General features: G+C 40.4%; 1 protein-coding gene across 2 annotated transcripts in view; it reads left to right on the forward strand.

Annotated features, from left to right (window-relative positions):
- The first annotated feature begins 289 nt into the window (after nt 1-289).
- SKI (SKI proto-oncogene) overlaps nt 290-25,263 on the forward strand; it is a 119,813-nt gene continuing 94,839 nt past the window's right edge. Inside the window, exons 1-2 of one of the 2 annotated variants that reach the window (XM_033007778.2) lie at nt 290-1,016; nt 1,129-2,050. In XM_033007778.2, coding sequence (XP_032863669.1) covers nt 1,139-2,050 — 912 coding nt within the window. In that variant the 5' untranslated portion in view covers nt 290-1,016; nt 1,129-1,138. Of the gene's footprint in view, nt 2,051-25,263 lie in introns of both variants that reach the window. The other variant, XM_042794279.1, reaches the window with a different exon arrangement.

A 25,263-nucleotide genomic window follows, 5' to 3' on the forward strand; every position in this document is an offset into this window, starting at 1 on the left:
AAGCTGTCGCCCTACCGCCCCTCCTCGGCGGCGCAGCGGTCTGTGAACCCAGCAGTTTATCCTCCCTCCCTCCCCGGCGCTGCCGCCCGGGGCCGCGCCGCGCGCCCGCCTGTGCAGGGGCTCGGCGCAGAACGGAGGGGGGAGGCGGGCGCTGTTCCTGGAAGAGCCCGGCCTGGGGAGTTGGTCACATTCTTGGCTGGGATTCAATGACTGAGGCAGACACCAACAAACAGAGGGGGGGAGGAGGAGGAGGAGGAGGAGGAGGAGGAGGAGTGAGGAGTGAGGGAGGCTGAGCCAGCCTGCATTAGCTCAGCTCTCAGGCACTCTCAGTCTCTGCTGGAAAGAGGACCTGGGAGGATGTGCGCTCTCTTACCGCGGCTCCCCACGGCACGCCGAGAAGACCGACAGAAATAAGGGAAGAAAGGCGAACTGAGAGACGAGGAGTCCTCCCAGATCAAGCTGAGGGACCACGAGGGGGAAGGGAGCCTGCCTATTGCCCGTCTGAAGCCCCCGCGCCGTTTTGGAAGTGCCAGAGATTTGGGCCTTTTCCTTTTCTTCTGCGTTGTTCCCTTCCACAGACCAAGCTTTCTTCCTCCTCCTGCTTTTTACTTTCCTCCCCCGCGCCTTCCTTTCGGTGGATATGGACAGAAGGGTGATTACTGCAGAGAAGCAGCAGCCGCCAGAACATATTTGAGCCCGTGGTGCTCGGAGCGTGGCACAGACTTTTTGTATTTCTGTGGGTGGCGTGTGCGTGTGTGTGAGTGAGTGTGTGTGGTGGAGGTGTGGGAGGCGGGATTGGTTTGCCTGGGGGGTTGGCTGAGGGGGTGAGTGCTCGGATGAAGACCTCTTTTTGCTGTGACTCTCTGCTCCATCGGGGCATCTTGGAGACTTGGAGGTTTTGAAATTGTAACGAACCAAGAGAAAAGAAAGAAGAGAGAGACACGCATACAAAAGGATTTATTTCCTATTCGTTAGTGGATTGTTAAACCTGAGTGGGAAGGAGAAAAAAAACAAGGGTGGGTTGTTTTATTGTGGTCATAATTTTTTTCCTAAAAAAAAATCCCTTAAGTGGATTTATACCAGGGTGGAAGATAACTGGGGATTTTTGTTGTTTGTTTTTGGGAATAGAAACTAAAAAATGGAGACTGTAAGTAGAAGCAGCTTCCAGCCTCATCCAGGACTGCAGAAGACCTTGGAACAGTTTCATCTGAGCTCTATGAGCTCCCTGGGTGGCCCTGCTGCTTTCTCAGCACGATGGGCACAGGAGATGTATAAGAAAGACAATGGCAAAGACCCAGCAGAACCTGTACTGCATCTGCCCCCTATCCAGCCTCCTCCGGTAATGCCTGGTCCCTTCTTCATGCCCTCGGACAGATCCACCGAGAGGTGCGAGACCATCCTGGAAGGGGAAACCATCTCCTGCTTCGTGGTGGGTGGAGAGAAGCGGCTTTGCTTGCCCCAGATCCTGAACTCGGTGCTCAGGGACTTCTCCCTGCAGCAGATTAATTCGGTGTGTGATGAGCTACATATTTACTGCTCCAGATGCACTGCTGACCAGCTGGAAATCCTCAAAGTCATGGGCATCCTGCCCTTCTCTGCTCCTTCCTGCGGGCTCATCACTAAAACTGATGCGGAGAGGCTTTGTAATGCCTTGCTTTATGGTGGCACCTATCCTCCCCACTGCAAGAAGGAATTCTCTAGCACAATTGAGCTGGAGCTTACAGAGAAGAGCTTCAAGGTGTATCATGAGTGCTTTGGGAAGTGTAAGGGACTCTTGGTGCCAGAGCTTTACAGTAACCCCAGCGCAGCCTGCATCCAGTGCTTGGACTGCAGGCTTATGTACCCACCTCACAAATTTGTGGTCCACTCTCACAAATCGCTGGAAAACAGGACTTGCCATTGGGGCTTTGACTCTGCAAACTGGAGATCCTATATCCTCCTCAGCCAGGATTACACTGGGAAAGAGGAGAAAGCTAGACTGGGCCAGCTCTTAGATGAAATGAAAGAAAAATTTGACTATAACAACAAATACAAGAGGAAAGCCCCCAGGGTAAGTGATGCCTTTAATTTTAAGGGGGGTGGGGGAAGAAAGAAAAGGAATTATCGGTTATTTCGGTAACATCCATTGATATACCCAATTTGTTACCAGCTGCTTTTCCTTTGAGTCATTTAGCAATCTAATCGTGTTCTTAATTCTTACCACGTGTGTGTTAATGTAGACGAGCAGTGTTTGAGATGGCACCTATTTTCTCTGGTTGTGTTCTGAACATGGTAGTCGGGAGTTTGTTTAAACTATATACGTGTGTTTGCATATCTTACTATACATGGAACCTGATCTTTGCAAGCCATCACACTACCCCAGACTTTAGCAGGAAGTATGTGATTTCGGGTCTTGTAGAGCTTCAGTTAGGCGTCAAGACAAGGAAGAAGCCAGAAAAAAATAAGTTACTGATCACTCTAGACTAAAATATATACGATTTTCTGATCAACTGAACGCTGCCAAGGATGGAGGCGTGGGCTAAATTGTCTAAATGCTTGTATTGAAATAAAATGTGACTGCTGAGAAAGAATCCTGACAGTAATGCAGGTTACTGGTGTTCAGATTGTGTGGAACGTGAATGGAGAAGTCCCTGCTTTTAGAGTATCCCTGTGGAGTCAGAATCTCCCCACCAGACAGGCTTTTGTATACTGGATTATGTAGACATTCAGTAAACGAATCTGTCTAGGGCCAGCTGCAGCAGCTTCTTAAGGTATGCCATGCCGTGCTGAGCCAGACAGCTAAAGCACTTTTTTTTTTTTTTTTTTTTTTTAGGTGTCTTTTGTTTTTCTTTCAGTCTGAGCTGCCTTTAGATCCCAGAATCCCTGGTGTGTGCGTGGGAGGCTGCCTTGGCATCTCGCACCAGCCCTGATCAATGGGCAGCAGTGCCACAAGGCCTTGCTTGCAGACACGGGGCTGGCTGGCAGTGGGGCAGCTGGCTGTGGGATGAGCAGTTCGCTCCCTGCTCCTTCCCCCCAGCCCAGTTTAAGGTTAAAGCAAACTCTTGCCTGCAGAGTTTTACACGGCAGGTTTCTTGGTTGCGTTCTGCTTCATCTGGCCGAGATTTTAGAACTTTTCTTTGGTTTTATGGGTCTGGAGTGGAAGGGCAATAACACAAGCCTTAAAAAGAGAAGCAATGTTTAAAGCCCACTGAGAATTTTCAGTAAAATTCTTCATTAACTTACCAAACACCTGTTTAAAGGGGCAGACACACACTCAGACTTAAATAGAGCTTTTATTTATAAAAAAAAACGCAACAAAAATACCCAAAGAAAACCCAGGATTTTTAAAATAGCCTGCTCAAACAATGCAGTAATTCCTACAGCTAGCCTACGAGGCCTAGTTAACCCATTTGATTGGCCTCTGCGTTTTTTTGATTAAGGAGTCTCGCTCGTTGAAGTTACAGTCTCTACTGGTTTTGCGCTTAGCCCCCATTTCAATCCTTGTCCTCGCCCCTCCTTTTCCTCCCACTTGAGTGTCAGCACCGCTGTGACAAAGCTAGGCTGTAATGAGGCACATTATCTCCGTGGTTGGAGGTGGATGTGTTTTTAATGGCTTGTCTATTCTCCGTCAGTCATGTGCTAAGATAGAATGGTGGGATAGATGTATATGAATGTCTGTGAGGAGAATACGGCTCTGAAAGTCGAGACATTTTTCAGGTTGGGAAATGAATTTTCTAGGGCGCTTCGTTTGGGAAGCAAATCAAGAAATCTCCACATGCTTGCCCCTGAAAGGTACTGTGTCCCTAGTTTGGTCATTTCCAGAGTTTAATTAAAATGAATGTTAGTAGAGGCGTGCTTTCCCTTCCTTACAAGGCTATTACAGCATTTTATTAAGTTGTACGATTTATCCAACACCCTGGGTGAGGTTGCAGGTGGAGAACAAAAAAAGATTACTAAATCTTGGCTTTGTGTGACTTTTTTGGTAACCCTTTAATAGGTCCTAGTTTGGAACATGGCAGGCACTCTTCCCCCACCCTCCAAAATCTGCATGCAGCACAGCACTTCTTGCAGAGTGAATTCATGGTACCTAATCGTGGACACCAAAAATAATGTAAGGAAATTGTGGCCATCTATTTCATAGAAAATTTTGCCAAAAATCTATCACCATAAAATGTTATGTCTCCTGCATAGGTTCATTTGGGAGGTGGCAAGGGGTTTGATGGGGAAGAACAGAGTGGTGTGTGCTTAGATGATAGGGTAGAGGAAAAAAGAACGCTTTATCATACATCCTATGCAGAACTGGTCTTAAGTTTCAAGGCTTTTGAGCTGTCTTCGGGGCTCTCCAACTAATGTGGTGCAGTCTGGAGGAGACCCTGACGGTGCTGGCGGAGTTTTGTATGCTTATCCTTCCTTTTTCTGAAGTCTTTTTCCATTTGGCTTAGCCAACGGATATCATGTGCTAAGGTCATTTGTGTTGTAGCAGTGTGTGCAGATAATTACGGAGAGATTTAATCAGGCTCTAAGATTGGTAGGTTGTGGCCAGGGGCAAGTAACATTGGAGTAAAGTTTAGATGCCTAGTAAGGAAATGAAAGGATGGTCCCATGTCTGCTCCTGTGTGTTTGTGTTAATTACTGTCAGTCTCTGTGGGTTTTGTGTGTCTGTTTGGCTCTGGGTCTGTCTGTCTCTGGATGAAAGGGTGAAGCATGTGTGTCTTTCTGGTGGTCTTCCTTTTTGATGTAGATCTCTGCATTGCTTTGTTCTATTTTATATAGAGGTATTTGCGTGTGCTGTGTGCCATAATCTGCTGTGTCAGACATTGGGTCTTTTACTTTCAAGAGTGGACTTTTTATCAATTTCTCTATTTATGTATGTATGTGTGTATACACATTGCTTTGTATGTTGTGTTTTTCCCTGGGACTCTGTTAGTATGTTGGTAGCACGGGATGCATGTGACCATTTTTATGGCTGTTTAAGAAGCAGTGAGTTTTTTGACCTTTTTGTGTGTCTTCATGAGGTTTATGTGATGAGGTATGTAGATTTGTTCCAGCACAACTCTGCCTTTTAAGGGTCTGACTTAAATGGAGGAGCTGGGTTGGCACAAGCCCCCAGTTGCAAATTCAACCTACTGGCAAAACTGTCTTTTTTCCTGCCTTTTTTTTTTTTTTTTTTTTTTTTTGTCTCTTGGTGTGGTTTTAAAGCATTGCTAGAAGGCATAGCTTTACCTAGATATGTTATTCCCAACATGTATTTCTATATGCCTCCAGTATCTATTGTGCATGATCATTCCGTCTATGTTGAGAGATGGATACATAGATGCAGATATATTGTCTCAGTCAGCCTGGCTGGTTGAACAAGATGCATGTTGCCTGGCTTGCCACTCTCAGAAGGAGCTTTCTTCTAGACCAGTATGAAGTCAGCAAAGGGCCTTAACGGAAAACTGGAGGGAGTTGTGACAGCCGGAACCCACACTAGAGCAGGAACCGTAGAGGCCTCGGCCGCTTTCCTTACCCTCTTCTAAATTTTTGATTTTTGTATCCTTTCCATTCATCCTTGGATGAGTGATTGACTTCCCACAATCACCTTCCTGCCACTTCCCAAAGCTCTTTCTTTTCTTGAGCCATATGATAATTTCTCCAGGACACTTTGTATCCTTCACTGGGTTTTCGACCTTCTTGCATGCTCAGGCAGGGATTTTTTTCTGCTTTGTTTTCTCTCTGGTCTTTCAGAGTCTTCATGAACCAACATGGCTTTTACTTGAGTATGTGTCCTGTTTCCCTACCTGTCTCTCATTGCATCCACCATTACCGGCATGGAGCACAACCATTACATTCTGAGGTATTTCTAGAAATTTAAAATGCGAATAACCTGACAGGGTTGCAAAACAGGGTCCTAGAAATCCATCATCAGTGCCAAAGCCTTTTTCTTGAGCTCAGCAGCTGGTGCGTATTCATAGATATGGCCTTGGTGTGTCTCTCACGTTCTCTTTCCTCTTCTGTGTGACAGACAGCTCTCTGCTTTCTTAACATCAGTATGCCTCTGCTGTGATTGAATTAGTTCACAAAGCAGGCCTGAAGGCTTTGTTGGTTGCTATTTCTAGTAAAGGAGTGTGGGTTCAACTCTGTCCCTTTTGAACCTTTTTTTTCTTTGTAAAATATTGAACTGAGCAACATGAGTCAGTGCTTTTATATTTCCTACCTGTGTGCCAGACATCTGTACTTTTAGCAAAACTGTAGGTGATCAGACACTAACAGAATAAGAGCTCTCCTTGCACACGTGTGAACACACCCACACACACCAGCACTGCAGTGTTCCCACGGTTCAAGTCTCAGCAGCACTTCTATGAAGCAGCTGGAAGCTAGAAGCAGCATTCTGGGTACTGACACACAAATGAGCACATAAGGCCTCCCACTTTATTTCACAATGCCTACCAACCCAGTGCTGCCACAACATGCAGCTTTCTCAGCTGGAGTAAGGTTTAGCCAGGTCAAGTGTGCGGCCAAATCAAAGCATAAAAATTGCTGGAAGTGAAATAGTGGAGTACGGACTGAGCTGTAGGGTAGCTATGGACTTCTGGGTGCTGCACAGTGCTTGCTGGGGATACACCTGAGATGCTGCAGTAGTAGAGCTAGAATGCATCTTTCTGTATCCTAGTGTCCTGCCTCATGGCAGTAACATTTTTTATTTGTTAATTGTATATATCCTATGGAAGATATAGCAGAGAGAGATTCTGATTTTATTCACAGGCAGTGGTGTTCAGACTATTGGATGGATTTATTCTGTTTGGTACAAACTGACTTGATAAATATACTTGGAAAATTTTGCCTGTGAACTGAGGGTTCAATTGTTTTTCCATGGAACAATGAAGGAATTTGTTCTCTTACCTGATGTTCAAGAATTGTACTAGAGATTCTCCAGTAAAAATTTTGAAGTCCCTAAAACAAAAATGTTGAAGTTTTGAGGCAGTAGTTTAGTGCAGAATCCTTTTACAGCTTAAAAGTTGAACTTCAAAAGTGGTATGACGCTTAGACAAAATCCCGTGTACCTGAGGAGATGTCAGTGTTTAAGCAGACATCAGCATTTTCTTCGCAAGCATGTGAACAGTTTTATAGATGTTGTAGATCGGGAACAAAGAAGCAGGTACATGCATGTGTGTTAGACAAAGAATATGCTGCAAATAATGACCTAATGATGTTGAGTCAACTGTGGTTCTCTGTTGCCCCAGAATAGTTCCTAAGTTCCTGAATTCAGTCCTCTTGAATTAGGGAGGGAATTATGTGCAATCTCTTCTTTTGAAAACCACTGCCTGAAATATTTAAACATCTGCCTCTCCCTTCATTGTCTGGGCTGTCTCGCTTGCCTCTCCATTTCTGTGGTTTCAGGCTTGGGCGTATGTTCTGCCCAAACAGTAGCATGCTTTGAAGATGCATGTAAACACAGTTTATTTTTTGGATGCGTTAAGAGTCTAACACCTGGTCTCTCTGCCAGGATGTGAACATGGTTATCACTAGTTTGAGCTGACTGACCGATGAGGGTGTGTTTTCACTTGCTGAGAGGCGCATTTAGATCAGTGTTGTAAAAGCATCTGGAGGCGTCTGTATGAGGCTGCTCAGAGCATGTCTAGACAACGCAGCGGTTAAAATTTTGGCAGCCACTTGTACCTTATCTACACCTTCCTTGATTCTCAATGCTGCTAGAACAGGAGGAACTTTGGGGCTACATCTTAGGTGGTTAAGCCCAAGCAAAATTTGGGTATCTGAAGAGATGCATTGTCCATTCTTATTGAAAACCTTTGTTATTTTCATCTATTAGCAGAGTTATTTTGCCAAAGTTAAGGGGTTTGAATGGTACTGACTGCAGTAAGGAGTGGGCTGGCTGTCTATTACTGGTGACAAGTGATGATTGGAACTCACATTGCTGGCTTAGCTGGCCAAACTGCTTTGCCATTGCACAAAGAATTGTGTCTCAATGTGCGTAGTACTTAGACCCAGAAAATTTTTTTAATTTTGACTTTTTTTTTTTTTTTGTTTTTAAAACTTGACTCTGTAACTCTTGTTTAGAGGGAACTGTCATGGCACAGTTAGGCTAAATACAACAGGGGGTTCTTGGAAGGAAATTAGAGCTTAGACAAAAGTAACTTAAACTGAGTTGTAGAGAATCTATGGACAGAATAATGTCAATTACTAGGCTAATCTATTTTAGCTGAGTGGCCACAGAGCACTTAATTCAAATTGACCTTCATGTACAGGAAGCATTACTTTAAAATGTAGCATGCTTTTGTTTTAAATTTGTCAATTACAGTATGTGTGTTAATGATACATTTTATTAGATGGTATCTAATTTATTTGCATGCGTTTTCTGGAGCTGCGTAAGAGACATAATAAATCTGCACCACTTTTCTAAATGCCATTCCACTTTCTCAATCTGTAATACAGTCAGTATGTGTTCTTGGAAAATAATTACAGAGAAGCAAATTTGCTCTGAAAAATGTGCTCTGGTCCTTCACCTTCCTCATTTATGCCTTGTGTAGTCTTGTATGCTTTTTACATTTCATCGTCAGTGTGGGGATTCAAACTCAGATTATTACTAAAATCACCTGTTCCCATATCTTCTGGAACATATGAGGATAATTTGAAGGTTTGGGCCAGTTCTCACTCAAGCAATCAGCTGGCATAGTAATTGGAACCAGTTCACCCACAAACCACAGAAGACTTGTATATGTATCGGACTTCTTCCTGTGTGTTGACTGGCAATACTTACAGTCACAGACTAGAGGGACAGATTCTGAACCAGAATATAGTGGTGGCAGCGAGAAAAAGTAGCTTCACTAAGTTTCTGACCTTACCTGGCATTTACAGGACTGTGCTAAAGCTGCAGTATTTTCATTTTGCTTGTTAATGAGGTTTTGGTTTCATAGATGTTTGATGGTGCTCTGATCCTGAATTCCTTCAGACTGAAAGGATTTTGTCTGTTGGCTGCTACATGCAAGGCCAAGTTTTAAGCTTGCAATAGATACCCAGTGGTGGGCTTTTTTGTTCCTGTATCTAGGATTTGCCAGTTTTTTTTTTTTTTCACTTTATTATTTTACTGATGAGGAAATATGTCTGAAGTTGGGATAAGGGCCAGCCTTTTTTTCTGATACAAGTTCAAGGACCTTAAACTTGGCCTTAAAATTTTATCAGGTGCAGGCGCAGTTGTTTGAGCGTGCCTGCCATTGGTATTGGGCAAGCCTGCTGGTTGATAGAGATTGGCCCCTCTGCACTGAGCTAATTATTTTTCTTTGACTTGTGGTTGGATGAGGTAACAAAAACACTGATACAAATTCAAGCTCTGATCCTGTCAGTGCTTCATGGACAGAGCTCTTCTGGAAGCCAATGGCAGTTCCCATGTGTGGAGCAATTATCATTGGCTTCATCTATAGTTTGGTTGCTCTCACATAAGATTGGGCTTCTCCAAGCAGTGGATGCATATTAAAACAACCTGATAAGCTGCACAATTGTATGTTCTGTTAAATGTGACAGGTCCTGCCACCCTTACTCGTGTTAAGTAGTCTTCACCTACTTTAACAGTCTTATTTAAAAAGTCAGGGAAAATGTACATGAGGATAGAGGTTCTGTGTATATGTAAAAATTGCAGCATCATTCTGTGTACCGGAGATAAACAGCAAAGGAGCTAAATCAGTAACTTGGTTTCTGGCTTTCGTGTTTATTGATTTATGTACAGTTACCTTTGCACATGCTTTGTAGAAAATGTGACTGTTTGGTTTGATTTTCTGTTTTGTTTTGTTGGGTTGTTTTTTTGTTTGTTTGTTTTTTTTTTTTTTTTAATTGAAGCTGGTTTGTTTTGGTATGAGAATCGGTTGTGCTGGAAGCAAAAGAATTGCTTAGGCTTTAAGGATTAAAAGACAGCAGCAACATTAACAAAATAAGATACAGCCTAGTGCTTGCCTTTTCCTACAGAAGATTCCAGTGATATATTCAGAAGGCATGTACCCCTGTGCTTTGTTCTTCATCCTCTGTTCAGTCAATGGTATCATTTTATAGAATAAGGTCATTGACTTGGATTGCTTCTTGGTTTCTCAACCCTTTTCACCAGCCAGTTTGTGTAATGTCTGTCTGAAACATTGAGTAAGGGCATTGAAATAGCAGACAGGATATCAAGTGTTCGGAAGTCTGGGTTAAGTATAACAGACAGTTCTGGCTGGTGAAAGGGGAGCAGCCCCTTGAGCTTGGTTACAGATCAGTCTCTGTGGAAACAGCAGGCTCTGGTCTTTGCGTCCCTGTCACAGCTTTTCCCCTCTGTTCCTTCCACACCCATGTAATTAATTGCATGTGGGTGCACCTCTTCTCTAGAGTGTGTCTTCCTTGATTCTTAGTGGCACAGAATTGTATGTAATAATGTCTCTTTCTAAGGATTACATAAGTTGAAGATGATTTCTCCACTGGGAGAATTATGCAAGTTTAAACTGAAATGTATTTAGAAAGCTTTTATGTATGTGTCTCTGACTTGCAATGGAGAGGGTGATTTATTTGCATCCTTAATTGGACAACATCTGTTAGGGTTGGAAGAAGAACCATTTTGTCTTTTCACTGTCACATCCTGCATTTCTATGAAGTCCCTTACCCCTCCAATTCCTACATCACCTGTGCTACAGGCTCTGTTTCTTCATGCCCAAATAGAATCAGCCAGGTACTCAAGTTGGACACTCTTTTCGGGAGGGGTCTGCAGAATTTTTAAGGCATATCTGCATTGGTGTTATGTGCCAGTGGCACTGCTAAAATCACCAGTAGTACCACCTGTTTTCTTTCAATTTTTATATTTTCCTCCTTCTGTAAGAAGTTGTTGCCTTTATTACTGTTAAGCAGAAGATAATGATGGTGAGGCTTCCTAATTCTGTCAGTGAAGAAAGAGCATTTAAAATATTTCTGTAATGCTGCTCTTAGTAATCTTTGACCATCTAGTATAAACTTTGCTGCTGCTTTTCAGCAAAATTAAACTGTTTTGTATCACTTAACTCAGAAGAAAGCTGCTGCAGTCAAGTGCGTTTATTGAACTTGAAGAGGCCAAACTAACTTCTTTCTTAAATGTGAACTTTTGCGTGAGGCTGTTTGTGTGACTGTATCCTGCAGTCCGAAATCTGGCAGCTAACCTGTGCACACAACCCATATCGATTTCTGTGGGGGAGCTGCACATATCTAGCAGAAATGGGATCACGATAGTAATTTTCTTTCTATTATTATGTAATACTGGAGCGCTGCTTATTTTGGACTGCATACCTAATGCTTGTAGGTGCTGTTTTCAGGATCTAGCTAACAAAATTAATTCTGCAGAGTATTAAAAAACACAGGTTGCACGATCATGCTGCTTACTAAAACAGAGATTGTAGTAGAACCAGTTAGAAGCAGTGAATTACTTTGAATAATAAAACTTTTTCTAAGTATTAAATTTCTTTGGGTCCTATATTTTTTGACAAGTATCTTTAAAAGAAAAAACCCAAACCAAACATCCTCAAGATTGTTCAGGTTTACATATTTATAGCAGTAAAATAAGTTTTATAGCTTTATACAGAATAATGGTCTAGAAAGGCAGAAAACAGACAATATTAAGGCTACAATGTGGTCTGATTTCAGTAACCATTGATATAATGGATTTCAGATTTACACTTTTATTATTAATTTCTAATGCAATTATATGTTAAACATGCTTTTCCAAAGTACCATCATTCCACAGTTGAAAAACTTACCTGAGTTGAAAGATAATGGAGTGTAAAAAAAAAAAATAATTTGTCATTCTTAACTCCCCACTAGCAGTTTCAGTTTATTCAGTGGGCGTGAATTATCTCACCCATGCTGGTATGATTTAGAAATATTCATTTGAAATAAACGTATTTAGAATGGTGCAGAGCTGCTGTGAGAAGTAAATCAGATTCAGAAGAGTACAGGCTGCAGCATTAGGTCCGTTATTGATATTTCTTTGTTCCCATTCATTCACTAATAAGAAACATGTCATAGAATGAGTCCTTGCACTAATATATCCAAAGATTTAGTTTTGGCTTTTTTTTTTTTTTTTCCCCCCACAGCAGTGTAGTTTTTTACAAAACTGGTGAAGCCGGATAATCTTTGGACCATGTTCAGCAGTAGATACTGGTAAAAGTGGTGAAGTGGTGTAAAGTACTCTATTATACTACTCAGTGGGATGCACAGCTACTGTTCAAGGGCCTTGGTCCTCACAGCATAGCAAGTTAGGAGTTCCTTTTCTAAAAACTTAATTTTTAGAAACATATTTATGTGAAAATCTTTTTTATAATGGATTCATTGATCCTTCTTTAGCCTTGTTGGTTCTTGAGCAAAGATTGTGTGTGTAATGCTACTAAATTCTGAAGGAAAAAACCCTATATTATTATTTTTATATTACAAATCATTATATAATTTGATTATAGAAATTGTGTGATTACAAAGAAAAATAGAAAAATTAATGATTTGGAGGGAAAAAAGAGGTGGAAGGGTTGGCAGTGTTGTAACTACTATTTGCTTGTATTTATTGTATGACTTGCATCATTATTTATAGCGTTGTTTTTCTTATCCATGTGTCTTTTAAGTAAATTCAGTCTTTTTGCAGTTTTTTTAACAATTAACTGAGCTGTGATGAGGCTTGAGTGAATATCATCTGTACACCTGTTTAATATTAAAGATCAGGCATTCAGTGCTTTGTGGCTTTAGCTTGAAATTCAAGTTGCTTTGAGTCATCCCTTTCGTCTTTTGTTTGGGTGGAAAAAAGGAGTGGCAGTAAACGGCCTGCAGCTAAGAAATGAAAGAGTTGAATTAGGTTTTAGAAATGTTAGTCTTGACATTTGGGACATTTGCATTTGTACAGATCTTCACGCTTTGCTTTATTTTGAGTTTAGCAGTTCAGTGCTCAGGATGAAAAATGTTACATATCTTTTTCCCTGTTAGGGCCCTGTTAGGCGACACACGCATACTACACTGGAAGAGTAGGAAGGAGCTGAAGTATGAGCTGTGGTTTCACATGTCGACCAGATTACTAGTAATAGTGGCCTATGGATTATTGCCCCACCTGTAGTTTCCATGCTGTGCTGCACAACTGACTCAGTTTTTTACTGATGGCAGCTTCTAATTTCATGAACCAGAGGACAGTCCAGTCTTTAAAAAACAAAATGAGTCAATGAGACTGAAATTGCTAAGAAAGAATTGCTGTGTTCTCTTTGTTTCACTTGATTTTGGTTTAGTTTGTAAAGCTTCATTGGTTCAAGTGTAGCTATAGGAGAAGCTGTACTAACACAAATGGAGGGGACAGTATGCGGGGAAGGCAAGAGCAGGAATATCTTCCCCTGGTATCATTGCTGAGTATTATGTAAACAACCATAGCTTGTGTTACATTACTGAATTGCTTTAGTGTGTGGAGTTATATTTAAGTATTTATAGATGTATAGGTGAGGTTTAACTTAGCATTATAGAAAAGAGATAGTATTTTAAATGACTCTGTGGTCTAGACCTTAAGGGTCTTTAATCAGTTTACGCTGCCTGCTATATAGTAAGAATAATCCACTTGACATCAGTGTAGTTGTGCTGTCATGAAAACCATGCCAGGAACTGATTAAAGTAAATGGAAGAAAAAGGAGCTTCTTTGAGAAAGACCCTGAAGTGTAGTCATAACTGGACCTAGTGCCTTGCTTTAATTCAGGCAAGGTCATTGAGCTCTGTGGTTGTTTAGCTCTGTGGTTTGACTGCAGTGAAGTCGATGGACTTGCTCCAAGTTTATCAAAATGTGTCTTAGAATGGAAATCACTTGTCATAGCTTCAGAATGCAGTTTTTCCTCACTGGTTATAATTTGAGGGTCAAATTCTGCTGGGATTTTACAAGTGAAAATTTATAGTTAATGGGATTTCATTGGAGATGATCTTTTCAGAAGTCTGTTTCTGCATTTAAATTCTACTCATATAAATTTACATGAAAATGTATAATTTAGGTTTCTAAAAATTTATCACATTTGCCATCATTGGCTGAACTAATTTATTGATGCAATTTTATTATAACTTGATATGATTTTAGTAGATTCACACTAAACTTCATATATTTCCTTGTTTCTAAGAGGGATGTTCATTGATGTTCTTAAAGAGCAGCTGGATCCCATCTTGACAGATGTGAAAACCATTACATTGAAGTTGCTGTGTTATTTTTGTGCGTGGTGTTTTTTTCCTTGAAAAAAACCTTTTATTAGACCCCCCTGTCTTCCTTTTGAACTTTTTTACTCCCTCAGTCAAAATCATAATCCCCTGTGACATCAGAATTAATTGTTATAGACAGTTTTGATGTCAAAGTGAGCATTAGGTCTCAGGGAAGAGAAATATGGAGACACATGGATCCTGTTTCAAACAGATTTCTTAACGAAGAAAAGGTTGCTTGATTTTTGTTTTCATTTTAAAAACAGAAACAAAATTTGCTTTAGATTGTAATTGCTAAGTAGCAATTGAATTGCTCCAAGTTCACCCCACTAAATCTACCTCAGTAATCATGTAAAAGATTCTCCAAACTGGCTTTCTGTAATTTCTGTTTTGGCAGGGGAGAACTGCAGTTCTGTGGATTATATTACTGTAGGCCTAAAATTGAATTGCTACCCTGAAAAAACTTTTAAAATGACTGACATGGCAGATCCATGTCCTAAAGTAGTAGTTTGCAGAAGTAAGTTCATGATTACCATCTCAGTTGCTCCTCTTCCTGCAGTTTTGGACATACTCGTAACTTTTTTTTTTTCCTAGGGAGGGGTGGCGTTTTTGTTTTTTGGTTTATTGGTTTGTGTTGGGTTTTTTGGTTGTGTGGTGTTTTTTTTTTTTTTTTTTAGCTCCTTCTGTAGGCTTCTTGCCCAAGTGCATCTTGGGATTTCCCTTTTGCTGAATGAGCTGCTTGTTTGAGAGGGAGGAAGTAAGGTCCCTTCTGGATTAGGAGGGAATGGGGGTGGAGGGTGGAGAACTGTCCTGTTTCATATGCAAAGCACACTGAACTGGAAAAAAAACCCACCACACATGAAAACCTTTTAACAAAACCATCCATGTCACAGACTGGCAGAGCAGCTGCTGGCTTTCTTAGGGAGAATATTAATGTTTCAAAGACTTACAGAACCTTTTAAAGATGAGATAAAGGATGAATTTTTTTAAGATACAAGCTGAAGTAAAAAAAAAAAACTCCTTATCAATATCTGTGAATGGAATGTACTATCAACTTCCACAACATTCATGAGCTCACTGAGATACATTGTTACAATCTACTCTTTCTGAGATTTGCATGTAAAAATGTCCCTGATTCTTCAGTTGCTCACATCAGTATTATCTGTGAGTAATTTGATTGCAGTTAAGGTTCTCCTGCTTGGCCTGATAAGTGATCTAGCAAAAGAAATAAATGTAGATTTTTCCAATCTTAACATAATGTTGCTTCAGCTGGGAGCAGTATAATCTGTGCAACAAATGAGGAGTCCAGTGTTGAAAATTTTTATTTTGCATCAGTGATTATTCATCAAGAATCTGATGGGGAAGTTTTTGTAACACTCAAAAAGTATAGAAGATATCTATACTTTACTCAGTTGTCTGCCGTCTTCGTTCTTCCTGGTCAGGTTAGTAGGAGATCAATTAAAAAACAGTTTAAGGTAAAAAGATCAACCTGCCAAACAAAACCCCAACCCCTTCCTTCTGTTTGTCTCATTAAAGATATCATAATAATGATTAGTGTTAAATCCTGTTTAATGTACAGTGTAGATGCAACCCCCACCGTTTTATTACTCGGTCTTATTTGTCAAAGCAAATACTAATGCAGAGCATTATACTGGCTTGAGGCTGCAGTGTCTCTGTTGTAGCTAATAGTGTGGAAGTGATATGAGCATCATCTGTATCTCAGCACTAACAATACGAGGCTGACCCTGTGGCCATTCCCGTTACTGTTTGTAAGATTGTACATATTATAAGACACGATTGTTTCCATTTCTGAAATAAATGGGGGCTGCCATTAAATTAAAAAGTTTGTTCATGGATTATTGGTATAAGAAGCTTCACTTGAAAAAGCAGGCTATTAAAAGGAACAACTCATAGCACTGGTGTTTCTTTTCAGGATATTTTACAAGTAGTAAACTTGATGGCAATCTCACATAATGCTGTTTTAGTAATGGTGCAGCCCTAGGCATCAGAAGTGTTCTGATATTTTTATCAGTGGCTTTATATAAAATCCTTTTGCCTCGAGATATAAAGCTAAATGTCTTTCATATTGTTTTATTTTTCTGATTTAGAAGATCAGAAATTATGGGAGTGATAATGTAATAACAACACTTTTCAACTGCAAAAGTGTCTTTGTCACATAAGTATAACATTCAGAGATAGACGGAAGTGCTCTACTGCAGACCTAGTGGATTTCTGGTTTGTATGTTAAACTAATTTTCATGCACAACATTTTCAAATGCTGTAGAATCTCATCTTCTGAAAAGGAAAGCGTGTTAGCATCATTTCTGCAGTGGTAACCTTCCTAATGTGAGCAGGTATTAACTTTTGCTGTAGTGTCTGCCTGTATCTGTTAACCAGCCTGAAACAATGAGTCCATTCTATGTTGGGGGGAGGTTGTGTTCTTGACTCTGAATCCATATCCACTTAAATTAAAAAATCATAACCTGACAGTGCTTTTGACAGACTAGTTTCATCCTGCACACTTTGGGTCATTTATGAACAATGTAGCTGGCAGATAATTGCATGTTTTCCTTGACTCTAGTTGATCTTAGTTAAAGGGGTTTTTTTCCCGCTACAGGTATGAAAGTTTTCTCAAATCTTTCTTTAAATTCACGCTATGTTTAGTGGCAGAGAAGGGCAGACATTGATACTTTTTCTCCTACAGTTATGGAAATTAAGGTATTTGGGTTTTTAAATCAGAAATGGATGCTCTCAGACATAAACCCAGTTTTGAGAGTAACTCAGAGCTGTACATATGAGTAGACAGGAGTGATCACAGGTTGAAGTAGGGGAATAGTTAGCATGGTTATAATACATTTGCTGTAATTCTGAATATCACTGTTGGAATATTAACCCATTGGAATCAGCTGTGTTCTAATGTTATTAACAAAAAATGTTGAAAATCTCAGCTGAAAATTTCTATTTCATTCAGAAACTGTCATTGCTTTTTCTTATTACCCTTAGCTTATTTTACATAGCTGCCTTCTGCACAAGGAAATGCTTGTGTAATGCCCAAGCCATTCCCATTCCTCACTGAATGATATGCAAATCTAGTCAATTAAGCAGGGGGGATTTAATTAGCAGTTTAAGTTCATGTGTGAAGTGTCTTGCCTTAATTACTTAACAGTTTTGTTGCAAATTTGCTAAGTTTTTTTTTCCCCACAGAACTATCAAAACTGTGAATTTATTTTTTTTGTGTGTGTACCATTTTCAAATACCGAGTATTGCCCAGTGTGTTTGACCTTTGTACTGCTTCTGTGTGTTTGCACCCCTCTATTTATAAAGCTATTCTCAGAGCTGTGGGGATGAAGCAAAACTATGTTTATTGTCTCAGGTAGAACAATATATTAAAAAAAGGAAAAAATTAAGGACTTTTGTACTTAAAATTTGGAATGAAAGGCCATTTATTTGTTGTCCTTTGTAGCTAGATGACACCAATAAAGTCGTATCTGTGTAGCTGCCTAATATGGGTATCATGCATCATATGAAATGGTTCCTTTTTCACACTGTCTGGACAAGTTGCTTTTCTACACCACTGCAGACTGTCAGTATGTTGCTGTGTCAGTGGGGTTGCAGTGATACAAGGAACTCAATACAAACAAGAATACTTTCGTACTGGTGCTTACTGTGGTGTTTTTTTGTTTCACATCATCTCCTTTGGAATATCTGAGCATATGAGAGGGGCACCATTTAATTCTGTGATACTCAGAAGGCCAGCCCTGCCGTTCTGATTTATGTATCAGGATGGTGCTGTCTTGAGGCCTTGTGTTTGGTTTCTTATAACATTAAGGGTGAGAAACTGTGCTATGGAACGATGCGGTATCACCCAGTACTGTATCCCCACTCATATGACTTGTATATACATCAAGACTGTAAAACAGATTATCGATTACTGTAGCTTCATATTTTATTATTTCTCAGTTTTATTTCATGGTTGTATTCTTGAATTGATAATGAAAGCAAGAGGATTATTTTTGAGAAAATACTTTGTTCAGAAGGCCCATTATGTGTTTTAGATTGGGAAATCACAAGAAAAATACTTTCAGTTCAAATGGATCCCTGCGTAGTCTGGCCCAGGGCCAGATTTAAAATAGCTAGTCTCCAATTAGATTTGTTGGTTCTTCTCTTCCTCCCTTTCTCTCTTTAATTCCCCTTTCTCCCTGCCCCAATGTGACAATCTGTGGGAATGGTAGAATTATGGCAAAAACCTAGGAGACAGAGGAAACAAGATTAATTTCTAAAAATTCCTCCCTTAATAACCCCAAATCACATTTGAATGTATCCCAGGACAGATACAAGTATGTGACCCTCCCTTCCTCTGTCTCAGCACAGCAGATGGTCTAGCTACGAAGATTCCTTGCACATTGCAATTTTTAGTATAACTGGGTGCAGTTCTGCTGTTTTGATACCCATTTTCATCAACAAATAGTATTTATCCCTATGATAGCATATATATCAAAGCCAGATACAATTTGCAAAGCAAAGTTTATAATTTCTTGTCATTGAGGCGTACGGTCTCTAGAGAAGAACCTGGCTAACTTTCATGCGCTTAGCCTGGAGATATTTCTCATCCTTGCTCACCATCTCCTTTCCTGGACTTGCCAAATATCAGGATGCCACTATAAATGCACGCGAACACATAGCAGTGATAACTCGTGAGAGGTCTGTAGGATATTTAGCTGTGAAGCATCATGCTGTAACACAGCATTTGGTTTGGAAGGTGCTGTTTTGGTACAAAGAGCTTCCCCTGGCCTCCAAACTGCATTATTTTAAATGTTTCACTTTACATAAAAGTTCAGAGAAACAGCTGCTTCCTCTGTCTTTAAAAGTATCTGTAGGCAGTAGTCAGGTGATAAGTGATGGTGTTTAAGAGTTTGGATGGTCTGCTTACATTTTATGATGATGTTATATATGTAAATCTGACATTATTAAGTGAAAGCAAATCTTGCTCCTTGGAGCAACTGTAGTACGCAGTCAGTTATTCCATGGTTCGTTAAAGGACCCCACTCTCATTATGGTCAACCACTGATTGTTTCTGCAGTTTGAAGATGACACAAAAGGGATACGCGGGAAGTCAGGGGGGAAGGGTGTTGGGTGGCAGGATGCTGAGCAGGGTTTGCCTAAATGAACACTCAGGAGTGCAGCTGGTGCCATATATATGGCTTCGCCAGGAGTTTCTTAAGACAATAGGTGTAGTATGGCTTGTACGGTAGAAGGATTTTAGTGCAGCCTGACTCCACTGCTGTAGGACTGAGCCATCGTGAACTCTGATTCATTGAAGAGCCTTTCTCTGGTGGACTGAAAGTGTCCATCTGTTCGTGTCTCACAGCAATATGCTGGTTGTGATTCCTTTTACTGCTTGCTGGCTCTAGTTTTGGATTGGTGCATGTGTGTATGTACACGCATGGAGGACAGGCTGGGGAGGAACAAGAACAACATTTTCACTTATAGTCCACTGCATCACAGATGTACAAGTATTATCCAGTGATTGTTTTAAAGGATCTGTTCTTTAGGATCTGACACAAGTTTTTGATTTTCCATCAGTACAGTTAAAAATTTTGCACATTTGTCTTCCACAACACACAAACTGCCTTTAGCTTCACTGTATAGTTGATGGTGTAGTAGTGACATCCTCAATTTAAAGCTTTTATTCTTGAAAATGGGGTTTTTACCAACCAGGAGTTTGAGACATGTGGCTAAGAAGGTACTGCATTAGTTCTAGTGACTAGTTCTCGCATCTGTGCATCTTGTAGAGTAGAGATTTAAAATAATTTAACACACAGATTACAGTCTGCAGTATCCATGTTGTTAGAATCACTTTAGTCAGCAGACATCGAGTCTGGGCAAAAGACTAGGATGCTCATGTTTCCTTCAGGTCCTCTGATTAAAGGATCCTGTTGGAAGATTTACTGTAGCACCATATGATAGGAAATTCACCCTTTCATAAATTCTTTTTATGAAAACAGAAGAAACATCTCTAAACCAGAACTCCTCATTTCATATAACTGCTTTTTATAAATTACATTTGAGAAAGAAAGAAAAAAAAGATACACTTCTGACACATAAGACTTTAGTCCTTGCTGTATCTCCACCACCCCAACCCCAAATATTAGTGAAAAATGTCAATGAATACTGTAATACAAAGTACTTCTCCCTTTCCAAAGAGATGCAGTACATTTTATATAATCCTGTTGAGGTCTTACTTCCTAATCGCAATGTAAGGGGATCAAGAAAGCAAAAGTTAACAAAACACATGGAGTCAACTGGCCTGTTTGGTTTCCAAATAAAAGTGTAAATGCTGTGATTCAGAATTTACATTTTACTCTTAAATACCATACCACTTATAAAAAAGTAATAATAAATAACATCCATCTTTTAATTAGATGTGTTCATGCCTTCGTTTTTTCTGTGCTTTCCCAAACTAGGTTCTGGAGGCACTTTCCTCAAATTTATTATTATTAATCTTATTAAGATCCTGCATTGAGGCCAGGATATTTTTTAATAGAATTTCTTTCCAGTTCAGCAGAGGCAACCCTTTTGTTGAACCTTCTTTTGGATAGTGTTCCCATGTGCTGTGAAGGCGCTGACACATGACCTCGTTACACATAGAAAATCCTAAATGTCCTGCCCCTTGCCAAACCTATCACAAAACTACCCATCACCCCCTTTTCAGGATCCCAGATGGTAAATAGCAGCGGGAGGTGAAAGGGGAGCTTTGTCTCCATTCTGAGTCCTGTTTTAAGTATTCTGTGTCTGTCTGTATCCCTCTGCTTTTCCCACTCTGCCCATAAATTAGCAAGCCAGCTTTTCTGACAAGGGAAGACAAAATGTCCATAAGCTGCAGTAACATCACCTACTCAAGATAACGTTTTTGAACAGTCTTCAGTTTCATTTTATCTGATTGTGATCTCTCTTCATTTGGGTAGAACTTCTGTCTGGCCTGCTCACTACAGTATGTAGGGAAATGCATATTTTACCAAACAACAGCCTGCAATTTATAATTTCTGAGGCATCTTCAAAATAGCAAGTATTGTCACATTGAAGTTTACCTACACCCTGGGTGGTTGAGCTCTGACTATTAAAAAAAAAAACAAAAAAAAAACACAAAACAAAACACAAAACCCTAACCCCCAAACAAACAAAAAAACCTTCTACAAAGTTCTGCTTGTCTTGTTCTACTGCTTTTGTAAAGTCAAAGTTGCAAGAGGAGCAGCAGTTTCTGCTAGATGGGGTGCTCTGGGAGCAGCTGCCTTTATGGGCGTATAAAGGGATTTATTAGATAGGCAGTGAAAGGAGCCGGGACGTGGTCAGGGGAAACAGCGACACAGAATTGCCGTGCAAATCTGTGTCCATTTTTAGAAGCTGTGCTTGGCTCCTGGGATTCACCAAGCAGGACATTGTCTCTGCACACTTTTCCTGTGGAGTTCCCCTAAGTGGCAACAATCTCCCCTCTCCTTGTGCAGGAAAGATGTAGGCTTTTGTACAGGGGGGAGTTCTGTAGTATGAACTGTGCTAGTGTTGCTTCTGGAATAGTCTTGGCAGTATCTGTACTGAGACGATAGCGAGGTATTTGTGATTGGGTTTGGATGGTATGTGTGAAGGATATGTAAAATTTATACATTGATTATCTCTTAAAACAAGGTATCCAATCCAAGTATATGTACAAGAATAGGAAACTTGGTCATTTTTTTGTGCCATGCTATTTACAGTTTTCATATTGTGTGGATCTATGTTAGCTGAATATATGCTGTTGTTTGTTGGGGACAGGTTGCTTGCTTTTCCTTAATTAAGATACTGCATTCTCCTTAGCCCTTTATAATTCCAAAACTACCCTGCATTCATCCTGAACCTGAAATCTGGCAGCTTTGTGAGTGTGAGATTAGTCTTTCCTTTGACCTGGGCTGCAGCTGAAGTAATGACTTTCCAGTTTCAGCTGATTGGAAATCAGAGACTGGTGAGCTGAAATAGTGAAGACTTAATGAATTCGCTGGATTCCCTGGAGGTTTCTTGGTACATCTTTATTTTAAACTGTTGAATATTAATGAGGAAAGGGGAGTGGGAGTGCAAGGCCTATTTACTGTCTAGTACTTGAAAGGGGTATTCTTTTCTGTTTGTTTGTTTGATTTTATGTTGCAAATACTGTTGTAGAAATCTTGTGTGATTGCCAAGTTCCTACCTAGCCTTTGGATGCCAAGTGATTGTCAGTTGGGAAGCTGCTGGGAGGGATTTAAAGCAATATTACCTCTTCTGCAAATGTCCTGGCTCTCAAAACCTGGAGTGGATGCACCTTTGACCATTTTTAAGCAGCCCTGCCTTTTTAAGTGGTGAGAAGGATTATGAGGAAGAGAGAGAGGAGCTCATGTGTCTTTTGCTCTGTTTTCTGGCTAAGAATACTCTGCTTTCCACATTGTAAGTTAATTAGCAAAGGTTTTTTACTCCTCTGGGATCGCTTGTATTTCTCCTGACCTGTAATTCTATGTGTAGTCATCAAGTGAAATAGATCTGATGGGCTCAGTTCTGACACGTTGTGTTTTGACAGCACATTTTGTTCATGCTGAGTCAATACTTTTGAAGCTGTAGTTGCTTGGTCACTTTAATTTGACATATACCTAGTTGCTGCCAAAACTCCTTTTGGCTTCTGCCCTAACACCAGCCTACTGTTCCTGTCACCTTCTTTGACTGTCACTAGTGCTTTTATGGCTGCACAATGTGCAACAACTCACCAGGGAATCAATCTGCCTGAAAATTAGTCGTTATATAAGGGATAGTCACAAAAATTAACTGAACAAATGTGCTGTTGAGTGTACAGAAAAAAACAGGTCAGGATTGGTTGGTTGGTTTGTTCACTGGTGTTATGTATTATTACTGAGATGGCCAAAGGTATGAAAGTTTCAGTCAAATAGATGTTGGTGCTTTATCCTTTCCTAAAACCAAACACTATAAGGAACAAACCAGCAATGGTGAGCGTGTGAATTAGAATCAAATACTACTTCTTCAGCCCTAGCTTCTGTAAGTTGTTAAACTTCTGTGTAGTAGATGTGGCTGCTAAAGATTAGGTCAGTATCTTTTCTCTAACACCTTATTAGGCTGTTGCTCTAAACCATGAGCTTCTGGGAATGCGTTTTTCATTTTTTTTAGAAAGGCTTTTGATGGATGAAGCTGTAAAATGAATAGAAATAGTGTCTCCCTCTTCCTTTTTCCTCCTACTCAACGCTCACACACAGTCAGCCCTGGGGTCTTTTCTTTCTGTGTGGTTGGCAGAACAGAGAAAAAGAGAGAGAGAGAAGGAGACTGTCTGGGCCCCTAGTGCTGTCATGAGAAGAATAGCAGTGCTGTTACTGCTAAATCTGAAGGGACAAGCTTGTATATGTATGCTGCAGCAGCCAGCGGGCTGAATTAGTGGCATTTAGGCACTGCTAAGAGGCTAATTGAGTCACTGGTACTTGCTGATTAAACCAGCAAATCCAATAATGTATGGATGTGCATGTTTGTGTTTGGTTCTCTGCTCTCTGAAAAATAAGCATGCTAGGTATTCTTTAACCCTTTCCATTTTGGTCAAGTTACTCAGTAGTTTAAGGAATATCAAAGCATCTAAATAAATGTTTTGGGGAGATCTATCTTTATTCCATTCTTTTCCTCTTGCTCTGTGCAGTGGGACTGGATGAGAAGGCATTAAAACAGTTCCATTACTGATTGCTGAACTCTACCAGTTTTAAAAATATCCCATTAAGTGAGCCTTTGTTTTAAGACGCGATAATCTGAATTGTGAGGTGACAGAAGGTAAAGAACTGAAACCATCCATCATGGATGATGCATCTGTGCCACGTAGGTATGACAAACGAAGCCTGTGTTGGAATTTTGGTTGGCATCCATCTCAAACCACTCCACCTTCCTCAGAATTGTGTTAGTAATGCACAGGTGGTGATTGCACCACTGCTTCTGAATATCTAATCTAGTAAATGCATAAACAACTCTACTGTCATGTATAATGATGAGGATTACGATGTAGGTAAAGAAAATTCTAGTTTTAAGTGGATTGTAAGGGGAGTACATAGGGAATCTGTAAAGCTGACCTAAACTTTAATACATGCTTGCAATATATTTTCTAATCCATTGTCACTCCTGAAATCTGCCCATAGGCAGGCCTTGCTTTGCTTTTGCTCACAGTGGTTGTTATAATGATGATGCTTGATTGACTTCAGTAGAATGATTCCTAATTTACAGCACTCTAACTGGAGAGCAGAATTAGATTCTTGTGTTTTTCTTTGAAGTATGCAGTGCTCTCAGGGAGGCTGTTGTGCTGAGGGCATATTGCTTTCAGTGATTCTTTTTAATTTTGTTTTTAACGTTTAAGAAGAATAAGATGCCTCTCAATCTAAACCAGAAGGACATGTATGAAAAAATAGTAAGACTTCATAGAGGCGAATGGTGGGTTCAGAACCTTGTGAGTCACTGCAGAGAGATTGACAGTTTGAGAACATGAACGCGGAGGAGTGAGGATGGGATGCTCAGGGGCTGATGAGATAAGGGAGTCTATAAAATGTCAGCAGAGGGGTCAGCAGCAGCGTGCATCTCATCCCAGAGTTAAACTCAGGCATTGGGAAATGGCATTCCTTGATGGCAAACACAATCTGACAGTTCTCAGCTAGCTACAGTATTCACCTTTCTCACCCCCTCCCCCTGCCCCACCCCCCCCACCCCCCCACCCCCCCCCCCCCGCATGTCAGTGGATGCTTTGGAGATCATGTCTGTTCTTGCCTTCAAAGCAGCAACAAGAAAATATTTAAAGCCACAAGCACACCTTGGAGGTTTTGCAGTTGAAGTCAGGTTAGCAAGAAATTTATGTACTTTAAAATTTGTGTCCCTATTGAGGCAGCTCAGTTCTTGAGGTGTTCAATCTGTTTTATCTCCTATTCAAAGATTATGAAGCTTTACCCTGTGTGTAGCACTTCACTTTTGTATTTCTTCCTCTTCTTTCTTTCTTTCTTCTTTTTCCCGTGTATGTGAAAGAATTTCCTTCTGTTCATGGGCAGGCCTGGACTGGATCAGCTCCTGGAATTAACT

This window comes from Tyto alba, unplaced genomic scaffold (genome assembly GCF_018691265.1).
Source record: "Tyto alba isolate M040663 unplaced genomic scaffold, T.alba_DEE_v4.0 Super-Scaffold_20000042, whole genome shotgun sequence".
NCBI lineage: Eukaryota > Metazoa > Chordata > Aves > Strigiformes > Tytonidae > Tyto > Tyto alba.